The sequence below is a fragment of the Buteo buteo genome, chromosome Z (genome assembly GCF_964188355.1).
Source record: "Buteo buteo chromosome Z, bButBut1.hap1.1, whole genome shotgun sequence".
NCBI lineage: Eukaryota > Metazoa > Chordata > Aves > Accipitriformes > Accipitridae > Buteo > Buteo buteo.
The window spans coordinates 33,152,491-33,167,973 of record NC_134204.1 but is presented as its reverse complement, the minus strand read 5'-3'; the positions used below and the strand labels follow the sequence as shown (position 1 = coordinate 33,167,973).

The window sequence follows — 15,483 nt, the reverse complement described above, 5'->3', positions numbered from 1 at the left end:
ACTTTCTCCAGTTTTGCAGTCTATTTGCATTGTCTTCCTCTCAAATTTGTCTTTTTCATTGTTGTTTCTCTACCTTGTCTTAGGTTTCTCTGTGACCCAGTGCTTTTTGATGATTTAATTTGAATCTCAAACACAGCACCTACAGTGCTGGGAAATTTTTTACAGGACATGCTTCCTTCCCCTTCTGGGCTTGTGAAACCTGTGCAGTAACTCACAATTCCCATGACACACAAAGACTCAAGCCTGCTGGCTCTTAATTTGCTGGCATAGTCATCCTTAGTACAGCACTGTTCCAGGGCAGGCAGACACATATCAGGTTAGACCAGGAAGGGTGGCATTTTGTCATACTCATTCCTTGCCCAGTACTGTACCAGGATATACTCCTGGAAGATTCATGATCACAGCAGGGAACGTTTGCTTCTTGTTTAAATAAAGGAAAACTTCACAATGAGCAGGTACAGAGTTTACTGGAGGGGGGTTGTTTGAAATTCTTCTAGAAATACTTTTTGATTACCTTGATTCATAGTCAAACAACCACTTTATGGATGGTGCATTGTACTAGTAAATATTGCTCAGGTCTTTTCCTAGTAACGGATCAGACTTTTTTTTCAGCAGCCAACCATTTAGAACACAATAGCTGAAAGATTAGTCAAAGCATGGGAGGGTAATAACAGTATTACAGATATCTTTATTTCTTTTGCACAAAGCACCCATACTACATAGTTATGCTATGAAGAAATCCACTTCTTTGTTAATGACAGCTTTATTGAAGCAAGCTTTCAGAATGAATATACTAGAAATCCTATTAAAGTGCCATCCATTAAACCATTAAAGCACTCATTAAAACTGTTAGTACAGACTTGTTATTCATGAGTTATTGGTCTTTCACACTTCTGAAATGTGTCTGCCAATACCATTCTACTCTTTGTTCCAGTGTGGCTATTAAGACTGAGGAAATATAGATCAATTTTCTTTTGCCAAAACAGTGCTTTGTGGGAGGATAGTAAGGCCACAAAGTGGTTCAGATTGGTGAAAAAAACAGGAAAGATTAAAGTTCAGTCCATTTGCCTGGTTTTGACATAATTTATGTTAACTATGTCTGCATGCAGGCCTAAATATTAATCACTGAATTACACCATCTGGCCATACATCATACAAAGAAGTGAATGGGGAATATAGTATGCTGCTTTGATGAACATATTCTCATCTACTTCTACAAATAGCTGACAGAAAGCTGCTGTTTGATTTTTTTTTTAGTATTGAAAAGCAGCTTTAGATCACTTAAACAGTAAGGATTGAAATGGGGAAGAATAATACTGAACAGCTGAAGCTAAGCTTTAAATGTAAAGTATTCTTAATAATATATAAATTCACATTAACAATAGGTATAATATAGAGCTGAAGCTTTTTCTCGTAATGGGTAAGAATCTACTTAGATCATAATTTTCTAAGTGCAACTGTATACGCAAAAATGCACCTTAAACTTCATGTTTGCAAGGAGTTGTAATTGTGAACAGATAATTTATGGTTTCTTCTTTTTTTTTTAGTTTGTGTATAACTTTTTTATTTTTGATACAGTAAAGCCCTAGTCCTGCAGTCCAGGCTCAAAAGTAGCAGCATGTTAGTCAACCAGTTTATTCTGTTATTTTCTAGGTTTTTTGTCAAGTGTGAAGAGAAAGTGTGTGTGACATCTTATACAGGGAAGTAATTTCTAGAATATTTGGGCACTGTGGGTAAGGACCTAAACTCCTTCAGGTTTATGTCTAGAGCAATGCAGGGCATTGTTGCCTTATTCTGGGTCTATGGGCTGCTCTTTAGCTAGCATGTTTGCATGTATGCCTCTCAAAAAATTCTGACTACATAGTCAGATAGTGTAGATGTACTTTATTGCTGGTCAAGTAATTGATTTTATTCAAAACTTTATTTAGAGTATAATTCATTAATATATTGAGACCATCTACTGTTTATTTTGAAATTATGTTGTTTGTGTTCTGAATTATTACTAGAATTCTGAGCTAAACCGATGCTAATTACTTTCTAAAATACTGAAAACTTGACCTGCAAACATCCTGCACAAGTTATCTTATTCACCTCCATTCACTCAAAAAAGAAAAGAGGGGAGATTCTTGCTGAGATAAGTCATTATGTAAATTTCATTGCTTTTCAAGTCAGATGATGTAGATGAATTGCTGGTCAGCTCATAAAGAGGTATATTACATGTCTTAAATATACTATATATGCGTATGACTTTCCTCTTCCCAGTGCTTATGGAAATGTGCTCCAAATTCTTTCTCTTCACCTTAGATGACATAAATAGCACTTAGCATTAAAGATAAAAATATTTGTGTTTTTAAATGAAGCAGTGCTTACCTGCTTCAATATTCTATCAGCCATCCATTTCAGAGGATGGAAAAACATTACTGTGATGAAACTAAATTGTAAGAAAATAGAATAAAAATTTTACTCCTTTATTGATAAATAGGAATTTCATTGTGTAGTGAGAAAAAGTAATGTTTTGGTCAAAGAAGGATCAAGCCCTAGTATTGGAAGGATCAGGTTGCTATGTTTATACTTAAGCACAGCACAGAAGGGACGTCTACTTTTGCAAGTGGCAGAATACCAACTGGGTGATAGTTTGTTGTTCCTATATATGAAAACAAAATACAATAAGGCAGAAAAAAAGCCATCAACAGTTTTAATAACTACTTTATTTAGATACTAACTTAGTAAGAGTAAGATATTAATGCTATTAACGTATTAAGATATGTTAAGCATATTCCCACAAATTGCTAAGATTGTGAACACAAATACTGCTTTCAAAAAAAAATAATTGGGGGGGTGACACAAAAATTCTTTGGAGATTAAAAGAAATCAGATTCATTCAGAGCTGCAAACCATTGAAGAACACCTTTTGTACTGTTAGTAACACACACAGTGATACAACTCAAGTGAATCATATCCAAACCACAAGTAAAATTTCCATGCCCTTCATCATGCTCCCAAGCAGTTCATTTCTTCTTTATTCCTTTAAAAAGTCCTGTTTCATTTCCTCTTGAGGGAGGAGCTGCCACACACTCTGCGTCAGCTACTATAGGTAAAGCAGTATGCAAAGGGTGAGCCAGAACCTGAACTGTCATACTCCTCTGCTCAGCAAATCTCAGCTAGGTTATGCTGGGGAGCTCAGCTGGGCCCAACTCCAGAGGACTATAATTAAAGTTAGAAAAATTCAGGAAAATTAGCTGGTAACTGTTACAAAAGTTAAGTGAGTCTAAGGTATTAATAGATAGGATAAGGTACTGGGACTTGGTTTCCTAAACAGAAATGCTGGGGTACTCTTAAGACCTCTCTCTCAGGCAGTCAGGCAAAATGAATTTTTTTAGAATAATCTCAAGAAAGAAGCAAAGTCATTCACTGAATGTTACATAAATAAATTGTCTAAGATATGTAAAGGTGCGTAAGAATGAAGTAGTTTTCTGAGTGGCCGAATAGTAATTATTAATCTAAGAGATAAATCCTAATAGATCACACTAACTAATTTTACACATATTCTTTGTCTGATAATACCTACTCTAATAGATTACAGGTCAAATTTCATTTACATTAACATAAAATGGACTCACAGCTGTTGTAACCCTGGAAGGACTCAGTATAAGCGATGTAAAAGTGATGGCTTGATGCCGTAGTGGCAGTATGGAGCTTCCAACTTGTGCTTTGTTGCTGGTCTATTCATGGAAAGTGAACATAGCGTTTGTTAACTGCCCCATCTAGGCTTACCTGTGTCATTAGTTTTTTATAATTCATAGCAACCTGGCATAAGGAACTGCTGATTGTTACCAGGATTAAGCAAAGGGCATGAGCCGCAAACCGTAGTTGCATATATGTGTTGATGAAACAATTTTAAGATCTCTAATGTTACAGAAAATGAAAAGTAAAACAATACGTAATTAATTGTGACTTCTCAGTATGAGATGACCTTTCATACAGCCAGTACCATAGCAGGCATAAGCAGGTACCATCTGTTATGTATTTTGCATTTACCCAGCTGTATGTATACCTCAACCATAGAGGTAAAAGTAGTAAAGCCTGGAGTCTTCCTGCTGGTGAAGGATGAAGGAGTGTGGGTCAAGCTTCAGTAACTCCATCCTGGAACATGAAGGAAGCAGGACATAAAGAGTGATTCTAGGACCATATAATTATGTGTATAAATAACAGATCATTAAAATTTCAAATATGCCTGAATTGCTCTCTTACTTATGAGTCAAGGAAATAAAAATCAGTTCTCTTTATCTTGTCCCTGGGTGATATGCAGTTGGTTCCCTGAGCAACACTGGTATCATGGGTTGGCCTGGCATCAAAATAAAAGAACAGAAACAACATTGTTTTTCTTGTGGAAAACTTCTTCAGGAACATTTGGAATTTATTTAGTAAACAGGACACTGAATTGTTTGAACATGTCCACTTGGTAATAGAGAAAGATAAAAATATTTACTCCCCTTCATCCCAGTGTTTTTGAGATTTCCAACATTTTTTTCATTCTCTGTTATGCTAGAAACCCTCACGTGCCAAACTGAGTGAAAAGATGAAAAGATGGATAGCATACCCTTGCCTTTCTGAAGAGAAAGCCTTGGATTTGAAAAGCTTATGGTTTGAATACCTGGTGGAAATTTCAGATGTATAAATACAAAATGCTTTATATAATAAGATATAATATGTTACAATCTATCCCAGTGTCATAATTTTCTTTCAAAAGCAAAATATTTCCAAAGTAAACTATGGGAGCATATGGTTTGTAATGATTATAAATACAACAAGTACGTAGTCCTTAGTTAAAAGTTTCCTTTTCTTTTCTTCTCTTTCTTTTTGAAGTCTATTGATCCTGGTCAGCAGTTCACATGGGAACACTCCAACCTGGAAGTAAACAAACCAAAGAATAGATACGCGAATGTAATTGCATATGACCATTCTCGTGTTCTACTCTCAGCAATAGAAGGTAAGGAGACCTTTAGACTTAAACTAATTAAATCCTAAAATCCAATATAATTTTACTTCCTGATATCTTTGCATAGTAATATAAAGAAGTGTTAATTAAAATACTTCCAGTAAATTCCTATGCAGACAATCTTCTTCTGATGTTCATTCTCAGTAATTCATTATGAAAATTCACTAAAATTGACACAGGGTCACATATAGCACTGAATGCATCAGGTGCCTGTGTGTATGCCAAGTGTTATCTAAAGTAAATTATCATTGCTGTTTACTTATATTAATTCTGCAAAGCAAATATAGCAGTAACCATGCATGAATTGAGGTTTTTGTCGATCAATGACATTATCGACATATCTGATTATTGAGTTTCAGTTGCCAAATCCTTAATGTGGGGAAAAAAAAACAGTTCAACTTCATGTTCTCAGGGACAATTTTGAGAACTTTCTGATACAACTTACCTTTTCTTCTTTTCCATTTACAATCTGAATGTTAAACAAGAGTGTTTAAACAAATGCCCACATGCAGACGTTAAAAGCTCAGTATTTCACTGCCAAAGATTGGCAGAGGGGTATAATGAGAGCTCTTCATTATATCTTTCTTTGACAAAGAACTTTCAAAAAATAAAAACATTTTAGAGATAACTTAAGCAAAATGTCCAAGGTGATCAGCACTGGGTATTGTGTCTCCCTTACCAAGCGCTAAAGCAATGGGAAGCACTGGTTTTCACTCAGTTTTCTTTTCTTACCAGTTCTGCCTTACCATTAACCTGCTTCCTGGGATGAAGACAAATTTTCAGTTTATTGTATGATGTTGACAGTCAGGTATTAATGATAGCCGGAACATAATTGATTATATAATTAAGTGAAACAATATAACTGAAAATATAATTTGCCTTTAATAAGGCTGATAGGCCTTGCATACGATACATAAGATGTAGGGAACTGTATTCAAGGTCATAATTATTTCAGTCCTAACATGCTACAAGTTAAACTGCAAGGTGTTTTAATTTACAGTTATAAACAACTTCTTATCTTTGGCTACTCCAGACCTGAAGACACTGGATACAGGAGGGACAATATTTATAGCTGTAGTCCATTTTACTATTAGCTGCTTGGTGAAGGAAAAGGCAGTCCCACTGGTTGAAGTTTAGATCTTTCCTTACTTATTGCAGCTGTATACCGTGGGCTTTGATAACACAGATAAGAGCTTCTTAAATGTATTAGAAAATTAATATGATTGCCTTGAAGATTTTGCATATAATCTGCTTATATTTTTTCCACCTCTGAGGCTCATATAGCGTTCTGACAAGATTTTTTGTAACATCACTTACAACTTTTCACATTGCCTTGCAGAAGAAAATAGCTGTAAGAAAACCTACCGCTACCTGGTAGAACTACCTGTATCAATACTGAAAAGAGGGTATTTTAATTAGCATTATATGTGATGTGATTCAAGAAAAATATCCCTTTCTATGTCACTGGTCCAGACAAGAGAACTAAGTACATGGTCTGGAAAGGCCAGGAACAGCAATTGGACAGCTATTCTGAACAGTTATGTAAAGTTGTTTGGAACAAAATGTTTAACTCGGAAATAAGACTGTTTGACAGAAGAATCAAGATTTTCACAGGATTTTGTCTGGAAAAAGAGTTGTGTAATGGGGGTAAGAAGGAGAGGAAAAAAATCTAATTGCAGATAAAGGTATTTGTTAATTTATAAGTCAGATATCTGGGCTTAAAAAGGTCTGCCAGGATCGCCTTCATGTAAATGACCCATGAAATTTGGTTCCCTTAAAGAAAATGAACATATTCAGAGAATGGGAAAAAAATTTAAGAAGCAAACCAGAAAACATTAGTCAAAGTAATTAAAAGTTTCAAATTACACAGTACCTTAGAGTACTTTTAAAAATAATAGATAGCAAAAATATGAAAAAATTCTACATTGTACCTGTGGGAAAGGACTGAGTATTTTCAGGAGCAGGGTCACCATACAGTTAAACTGTAATTTTGATTCCCTTTTCTAAGTAAGAAATACCACGATAAGGCTAAAATTTCTAACCCTATAACAGTCTAACCCTAAACAGACAAATACTATAGGACTTTGACATATCAGTGTTAGATATAAAACCGTAAGTGGGATTTTGACCCATTTGGTGATTTGCAAAATTTTAAGTATTTTCTCAGTCTTCAGTTTATGGTGAAAGAAGCAACATAAATCAAATATTAAATCCTGGTTTATGCTATGATAATTTGTCTTGAAAACAGTAATAAATTAGTATTTAATTATCCTTTTAAATTTTTCCCTAGGTTTGATTTTACATGATAGTGTTTCTAAAATTTTGTGTGTGTACCTTTGTAAGTTTAATACATTGGTCTTAATATTTGGTAATAAGCGCTTCTCTTTCTCTTTCAAGTTTTAAGTAAATATTCCTACAATTAAAATATGCTATCTGCCTAGCATTTTAATTAGTTGACAGCTGTGGTTTTTTTAATGCTATCGGGGAAATCAATACTTTGAATATTGGTTTTTTTAAAAAATTCTCCTTTACCTATTTTACTAAACAAGTTGATCAGGACCTAAATTTGGACATTTGTTACATTTTGTTACAATTATATGGAGAATATTTGGTTGGATTTTATATATAGGCCTAATCTGCAATTCTTTGGTGACCATAAGACTAATATTATCAGTGACGTTTGAGTAATAACTGTGTTCTTTCTAAGATGAAAAGCTCCATTCTACACCTAGCCACTTGGTTCCTATTTGAAAGCAAACGTATATGAACAAGAAACTAAGCATCTGCCAAACTGTAATCCCTCACTGATGGTCACTTTGCCTCTTGATGGTGTTGCACAGACATGGAATGCTATAATTGCTACTCTAGAATGGGGCACAAAGCTGGTTTTGTTCAGTTGCCCGTCTCTGACTGTAGTCAATATAAAGCGATTCCTGGAAGGTCTTAAGGAGCATGTAGTAGAGATTTCAGATGACTTCTTTCCACCCATTGATAATATCAAGTTGTTAAAAATTGCATTAGCCCTGAAACACAAGGCTTAGTAACACTTTCAAAGTGGGGTTTTTGGTACCTTTTATAAGTCTTGTTACACATGTTCAGACCTGGTTTTGAATCCCCGCTACGTTCTTGACCTCTGTAATTACATATAGCATGGAGTTCCACAACATAATTACTCACTTTGCAAGTAATTTTTATATTATTAAACTCACCACTGTTTATATTTGATTACATTAGATGTCCCTTTTGAAGGAAAACTCAGATTACTTGTGGTAATTTGAATTTCTACCTGAAAGAAAATACTACTTTGCAAAATTTTGTTCCCATGTTCTTGAAACCTTATCTCTCCTGTTGTGCTATCTTTTGATGTGTGTGAGAGGGACACTTGGAATTTTACTGTATAATGAAAGTATGTTATAACATTGTGAAGTTCACTGTATGCATCTAAATGGAATTGAGGGCAGAATTTACCGATTAAAAGAGAAATACATCAAGTTAAAACAGCTAGGCCTGTGATCTTAAACCTCTAAAGAGTAAATAAAATACTGGGAATAAAATGTTTAAATATTCTGCATTTTAAAAAGTCTTGCCACTTCTTTTAGGAGACATCCAAGACAAAAGTCTGGCATATGTGACATGGATTTTCATAATGCTAGTGATTTGACGGGAAATCTAATGCCTTTAAAATGCTGCTAAAGCTAGACATTTCTGACTGTAATATAAATGGTCAAGAAAGAAAAAGGCAAGAAACTGCTATTATTCTTATTTGTCTGATTGCTGGTTGTTGGTAAATTATCATCTATGTATGATCTATCTAGTATGTAGCCCGTGATCTTTAGATTTAGAAAGTATTCTGGTCAATATAAATTCTTCAACATCTACTGAACAGTCATGGACTATGCAAATTATTTGCACACTCTCACATTGCATTTGTGTTGCATTCTGCTAATAATATGTAATTACACACTTAGAGTAATTGTATGCCTCTTCCCCCTGCACGCCTGGAGTGCTTTAAAAGCAACAAAAGTATTTAGTGATGAGGTAACGAGGTACAGAACGATCAGTGAAGTAGACTTCATGGTGTAGAAGTTTCTATGAAGTAGACTTTACAGAGTAGACTTCACAGTGGCTGTCTCAACAACAATGCCGAGACAAGTTGTCAGAATATAATAATTTTGGCCTATGGATCTACTTAGGCTGTTATAGTTGTAACTTAATGACAAAAATGGTGTCATTCTCGATACCCTTAAAATCAGTTCAGAACAATCCTGACTTTTTCCTGTGTACATACCCACACGGTCCATTGAGGAAGGCTTCAGTAAAACATCCAGTGACTTTGTTCTTGAATGGGTAATGAAGATTTGGCACCTCAAAATTTACTGTACACACTCATACTGAAACTGGTTTTTGCAGGAATTACCAAACTAGAAACCATTTCATGTCATGTTAGTAGAGGCATTCATCAGCCCTTTTAGTGCATCATTTAGAGGTATAAATGAATATTTCTATCAAAAAAAAGACTCCTTTGATTGATAACTTTGGTGTTACTCAGTCCTGACGAGTTGGAGAATCACTAAATCAAGTTTCAGACAGCGGTAAAGTAATCACAATCTGATGACATCATGTTGGATTTCGATATCTGCTTTGCACTATTATGCAACATACTGCTATCTCAATGTATTGTGGCCAGTGTGCTGGCACAATGCTGTTATCTGTACCTCTGAGGAACTGCACGGAACAATGTTTCATTCTGTACCCTTTCTTAATACTAGCAAACTTTTAAAACAAAACAAAACGAAAGCTTCCTTTCTTTTCCTTAACAGAGCTCCTCCTGTTTCCCAGCCTGTTTTTCTGCTGCTTACCATCCAAGTTTCTCATCTTGCCTTCAGATCTTCTACAGCTCCTGGTTCTTTGTTTCCATCCTGACATTTCACGTTTTTCGGATTTTTCTCCCCTTTTTCTTTTCCTTTCAAATACTTATCTTCTGTCCTCTACACAATCCCTTTCTTTGTCCTGCTTAATTCTGTATCTTCTGCCCACCCCTTCTTCCCATAATTCTCTGTAATTCAACATTTCACTCATTCCATGTCTTCCATCCTCTCCCTCTTCACTAGACTGTCTAGTCCTAATAGGCCATCCACAATTGAGCAATCTATAGGTTTTCTTTTTCTGTTGTTTCTTTTTTCTTCTTACCTTGCATTGTTAGGATGATCTGTAGTAAATTTTCCTCAGTCTTTGTAAAAAGCTTTCATTTTACCAATATTCATTACTACAATATCTTCATTGGTCTTGTGCTGCTTCATTTTTCAGTGAGTTCTTACAGTACAGATTTGTACTTAGACCATTTGAATTTGATAATCTCCTTAACTATATAGATTTTGTTACAAAAACTTCTACTTAAACAGTTGTTACTGGCACCTAGTAGCTGCCGTACTTCATTTTTGCTCTGACGTAGTTGGAAACAGCAGTCATTGATTTAAACCATAGTAGAGCTTCTTCAGCATTTTGACTTCATCATTGCATTTTTCCAAGTTGTTTACAAGCACAACAGAATTTAATCCTATTACTTCCTGCTCTTTTTATGACTAACAGCACATCTCTTAGGAAAGCAGTACAGAAACAAAAGTTTATGGTTTAATTTGTTTTAAATAGAAAGGCTGTTCAGTACTTAGCCTTTGTAAAGGCTTGAAATAATTTCATGATTTGATTTCAGTTTGTGAATAGAACGTGAAGTCTAATTAAAGCTATTTAAGATTATAACTGTCTTCAGGAAATCAAGTGAATAATTCTGAGGTCTACATTATTAGCCTTGTGGATCTGAGTCTATGTTGCAGCAAACTCTACTGTCATCTCAGTTCATGAGTACAGTCTCAGCATAAATCGGGAGCTATAAAGTTCATTTTTTTAATCTTTTGCACTTTAATTGTGGCATTGGCTAATTTTCTTTCATTGCTTATTCACTCTTACTCTGTAAAATCTGGACTGCTTTGTTCTCCTGAGATATTTGAAAAAGGGATGTCTTTTATGCTCAGCTACTCATCTGATTCTTCCCCTATTGTACTCAATTCCTGTCTGGCAGAATAACAATATTGCAGACTCTGGTCGTTCATCACCATAGTTGAAAAGGCTGCTAGAAAATAGTTATGGTAGAATTATGATCTGGAAGCTTAGTCTTTAGCTGACTTTTTGTGCAGAAACTGTCTCTGCCTTCATGAAACTTGTAAAAGTCAGGTTATACTGCGTGGATTATCCTATATTTATACTTCAGGTATGCCATCCTGAATCTTTAGTAAACCCCACTGATGCCAATAGATTTAGTTAAGGTTCATATCGATATACCTGAAGACAGAATTTGGTTGCTTTGTCCCCTTCTTGACCTGTGTTTTTACAGAACACCTGACCTTTCTTAACTATTAAACCCAAATTTAAGTAATAATAGCAATTGCTGCTGTGCTTGTGGGTATGTTGCCTTCAAGCTACGGAAGCTAACAAAGGTTTGCAGGATTTCATTGTACTGCAGTCAAACTAGTTGACATTTGATTGGTTTTGCACTATTAGACTTGACAGAGAATTTTTCAGCTTTCTCAGCTCAGAATGGGGTTATGGCCAGAAAAGTCATTGCAGAAAGTGACATTTTAATATTTAGATTTATTTGCCTTTGATAATTTCTGCTTGCTCAGTGTAGATATTTACAGATGTTCAGGTTTTGTATTTTTAAACTGTTATTTTTAAACTGTGCACACTTCATTAGGCCTCTTATGATAAGGCACCTTCCTAGGAGGTCTTTAAGTTTATGCATTGTGGAGACATAGCTGATGAAGCAAAGACTGGAGTGGCAAAGTGTGAGATAGAAAGTGAGAGTGAGAGAATGGTATTACAGAATACAAAAGGATTTTGGAATGGAGTGTGAAACCAAGGTCATGCATGAAAACAGTGATGAAAAGAGACTCAGTTGTGAGAAATGGCTATGACACTTGAACAGACTATGAGAACAGATGGAGAACAAAGAAAACACCTAATGGATACTGTGCGTGAGAGAGACAATGGAGCTGAGCATTGTGAATCCTATTGCTCTCTTGATCTCAGTAGAGTTATAACCCTATACAGTACTGTATTCTGCTAGAGATAAGCCCTTGATGAAAATCTTGCAGTGCAGTGTTAGAGCAGCACCTAGTTTTTCCCCAAACTACATTAGTTAAGTCATTAAGAGTTGCTCAGGTCCTGTGGTAAATGAACTTTCCTTTCCATGTCCCAGCCACATCCTTTTCATGCACCATAAGGCTGAGTTGCCTTGTGGAAGGATTTTTCTGGCTAAAGAACAGACAGGGGGTTTTGTGTCCTCTTGATAAAAGGCAAATGGAGAAATAGAGTAGAAATTTCCACTTTAACCTAGCTGGGAAGAAATCCTCTTTTCAGATATCAGTAGTTGTTAATCTTAATTCCTTCTTACTTGCATCTGTGATCAAGGAAGGCATAATCTGGAAGCTTTTCTTGATTCTAATTTAAAGAATTAAATTTAAAGAACTTCTAAAAATTAGAAATTATTTATTTTAATATGATTTATCAATAAATTTAATACAACTTAGTAAGTAGCAAGGGTATTTATAATTTTAGACTTTCTGGGGTTTTTTACATCAGGTACTAGGATTGACTGCTCAGATTTGTAAAGATCATTCTTTAGTGCACAGTTTGCAATACTTCTCATACGTAATTTTTGAGCTGTTTGTGCAGTATCAGCTCCAGAGGACAGCTTTCCCAGAAGATCATTTAACCACTTTAAAAAGTGTTGTTTTTCTTTTTCATTTTTTCCTTAGGCTTTTATTTATAACATATGCTTCAAAGTATGATACCAGGCATCATAATATAATTCTAATTTATGCAGAAAACATTTCTTACAAGCTTTCTCAGTTCCTTTGGTAATAATACCCAGTTGGTGTAGATTTCTCCTGTTGGCTTCATTTTTCTTTCTCATCTGTTTTGTGCAAAAATGTTTTATTATCTTGATAAATGAAGAAAATATGGCATTGTGCCTAACAGTTGTATTTTCTAAGTCATTAATTCCAATATCCACAATAAGAAGTGCCATGTAAAAAAGTTTCAACTCTACAGGAGTGAGGCTTTTGAACTCCAATTTCTGCTTTCCATGGAGGGAAATCATGCTTTTCAGCTATAGGTTTTTTAAAGGGTTTAAAGGGGTTTTATTTTGTTTTATTTTTCTCCAAGAAGAGACTTTCAATCAGTTCTAATCATAATCAACCACTCTTCCTGTGTCCATCCATGCATCTTGGCTGAGGAGTGCCATTTGCTGCCTCTCTTGTGCTTCTGAAGTTACAAACTCTTTCCTTCCCTGAAATATTTTGCCAGATTTTTCCTTTAATTGTACAGAAAGACAAATCAAATTAAAATTTGTGTTTAAATATAATTTGAACATATAAAACAAGAAAATTATTAAGCTTTCTTGGGCATAAAGGCAAAATTTTATGCCAGACTACAGTAACCCATAATCTGAATAATTTCAAGATTATACTGGCTCTTAATTAGTGTCACAGTTAATCAGTGGGTTTGTTCATTACTAAGTAAGTAGTGGAATGAAACACTAAGCTTACCCAGAATGAGTGGAGAAACTCTTCAAATTGTAGCTAAAAACAAATAAACAAAAACATGTTGAAGAGCTACCTCTACTTTCCATTCAAATTCAGATTATTTTGGAGGACATTTTCAGATGTATGCCACTGGTTGTCAGGAACAACAGGAGTGTGCAGCCCCTATAATTCCTGGTTTGGCATCACCAGCAGGAGACCATACATCAGAACAGATTTGGAGCTGAAAGCTTGAGAAACATTTCTTTAAAGATATTTGATAATTTATTGTGTTTCATAGCCAAAGAAATTCAAATCTTCCTTTGTGGCATGAAGATAGTCACAGCTTTAGAATAAGCCAGGGAGCTTGTATCTCCTTCCCTCTCTTTTGAAACAGTTTGTGGAACCTGACCGAACCCTGGGGTTGTAAACTTGGGCATGGCAGATAGATTGGCTGTGTAAACATAAATCATTCGTTTCTGCTCAAAGACTTAACTTCTGTTAATTACTTCAACAAACCTTTTGTATCATTTTATTGTGATGCACAGTTCTGTATTTTGGCTAACTCTTCTGGGGAACACTTCCATGTTCAACACTGCAGTAGTGTGGGAAACACTGCTTTGCCATCCTACCAGCACTGAGATCTCACATGCGTATCTTTTCTTCCTCACGTCATCGGTTAGAAAAACAGCAGTGACATCAAAAATGGTGCCTGCCATGCTTTATCTTCCAACATGCACATAGTCTGAGTTAAAAGCTAGACACTGCACTGCTGCATCCAGGAGGGATGGCACTGAGACCTGTATGTGTATGTTTACACCTTTCTGTGAGCATGGCTGCCTTATTACTCCAGACTAGTAACATGATCTTCACCACACCCAACACTCACCTTGGCAGGCAGCATGTTACGGTCCAGCTCTCAGTACAGACATGGCATTGCATACCCTCAGTGTAATGCTTCAGTTGTAGATCTTTGTTTCAACCTAGCTTTTCCACAGAGTACATCTCTCTAGATCATCTGTCTCTTGAAAAAGAAGTTGTTAATTCAGGTTCTTACTGATAATTCCTCCAGATGTGTGTCTCCTGAAGTTTTAACTGAATTGCACTAAACTTTTTTTTTTTTTTTTGTTTTTTGGCCATAGTTATAAAACTGTCTTCCTTACTACTTCATTCCACCATTTATAGCTCCTCTCCTGTTTTCTTTGTAACTTTGTAACTTTTTTCTCATTAAGTACTTTAGAGGTAGTATATGAACTTCAGTATTATTGTAGAATATATGTCCTGGTTTCAGCTGGGATAGAGTTAATTGTCTTCCTAGTAGCTGGTACAGTGCTATGTTTTGAGCTCAGTATGCAAAGAATGTTGATAACACTGATGTTTTCAGTTGTTGCTCAGTAGTGTTTAGTCTAAAGTCAAGGATTTTTCAGCTTCTCATGCCCAGCCAGCGAGAAAGCTGGAGGGGCAAAAGAAGTTGGCACAGGATGGAGCCAAGGCAGCTGACCCAAACTGGCCAACAGAGTATTCCATACCATGTGATGCCACATCTAGTGTACAAACTGGGGGGTGTGGGGACGGGGGGATTGCTGCTTGGGGACTAACTGGGTGTCGGTCAGCAGGTGGTGAGCAATTGCACTACACATCATTTGTACATTCCAATCCTTTTATTATTGCTGTTGTCGTTTTATTAGTGTTATCATTATCATTATTAGTTTCTTCTTTTCTGTTCTATTAAACTGTTCTTAACTCAACCCACGGGTTTTGCTTCTTTTCCTGATTTTCTCCCCCATCCCACTGGGTGGGGGTGGAGTGAGTGAGCAGTTGCATGGTGCTTAGTTGCTGGCTGGGGTTAAACCACAACACTCAGTTAAAGAGATTCCAGTTAGGAGCTGTCTTGCTTCCATGTGGCTC

General features: G+C 35.7%; 1 protein-coding gene across 2 annotated transcripts in view; it reads left to right on the top strand.

Moving 5' to 3' along the window:
• Window positions 1-15,483, top strand: part of PTPRD (protein tyrosine phosphatase receptor type D) — a 376,703-nt gene that overhangs the window by 306,446 nt on the left and 54,774 nt on the right. For both annotated transcript variants that reach the window (XM_075021650.1, XM_075021649.1), the window contains one exon: window positions 4,867-4,990. In XM_075021650.1, the coding sequence (XP_074877751.1) occupies window positions 4,867-4,990 (124 nt within the window). The remainder of the gene's footprint in view (window positions 1-4,866; window positions 4,991-15,483) is intronic.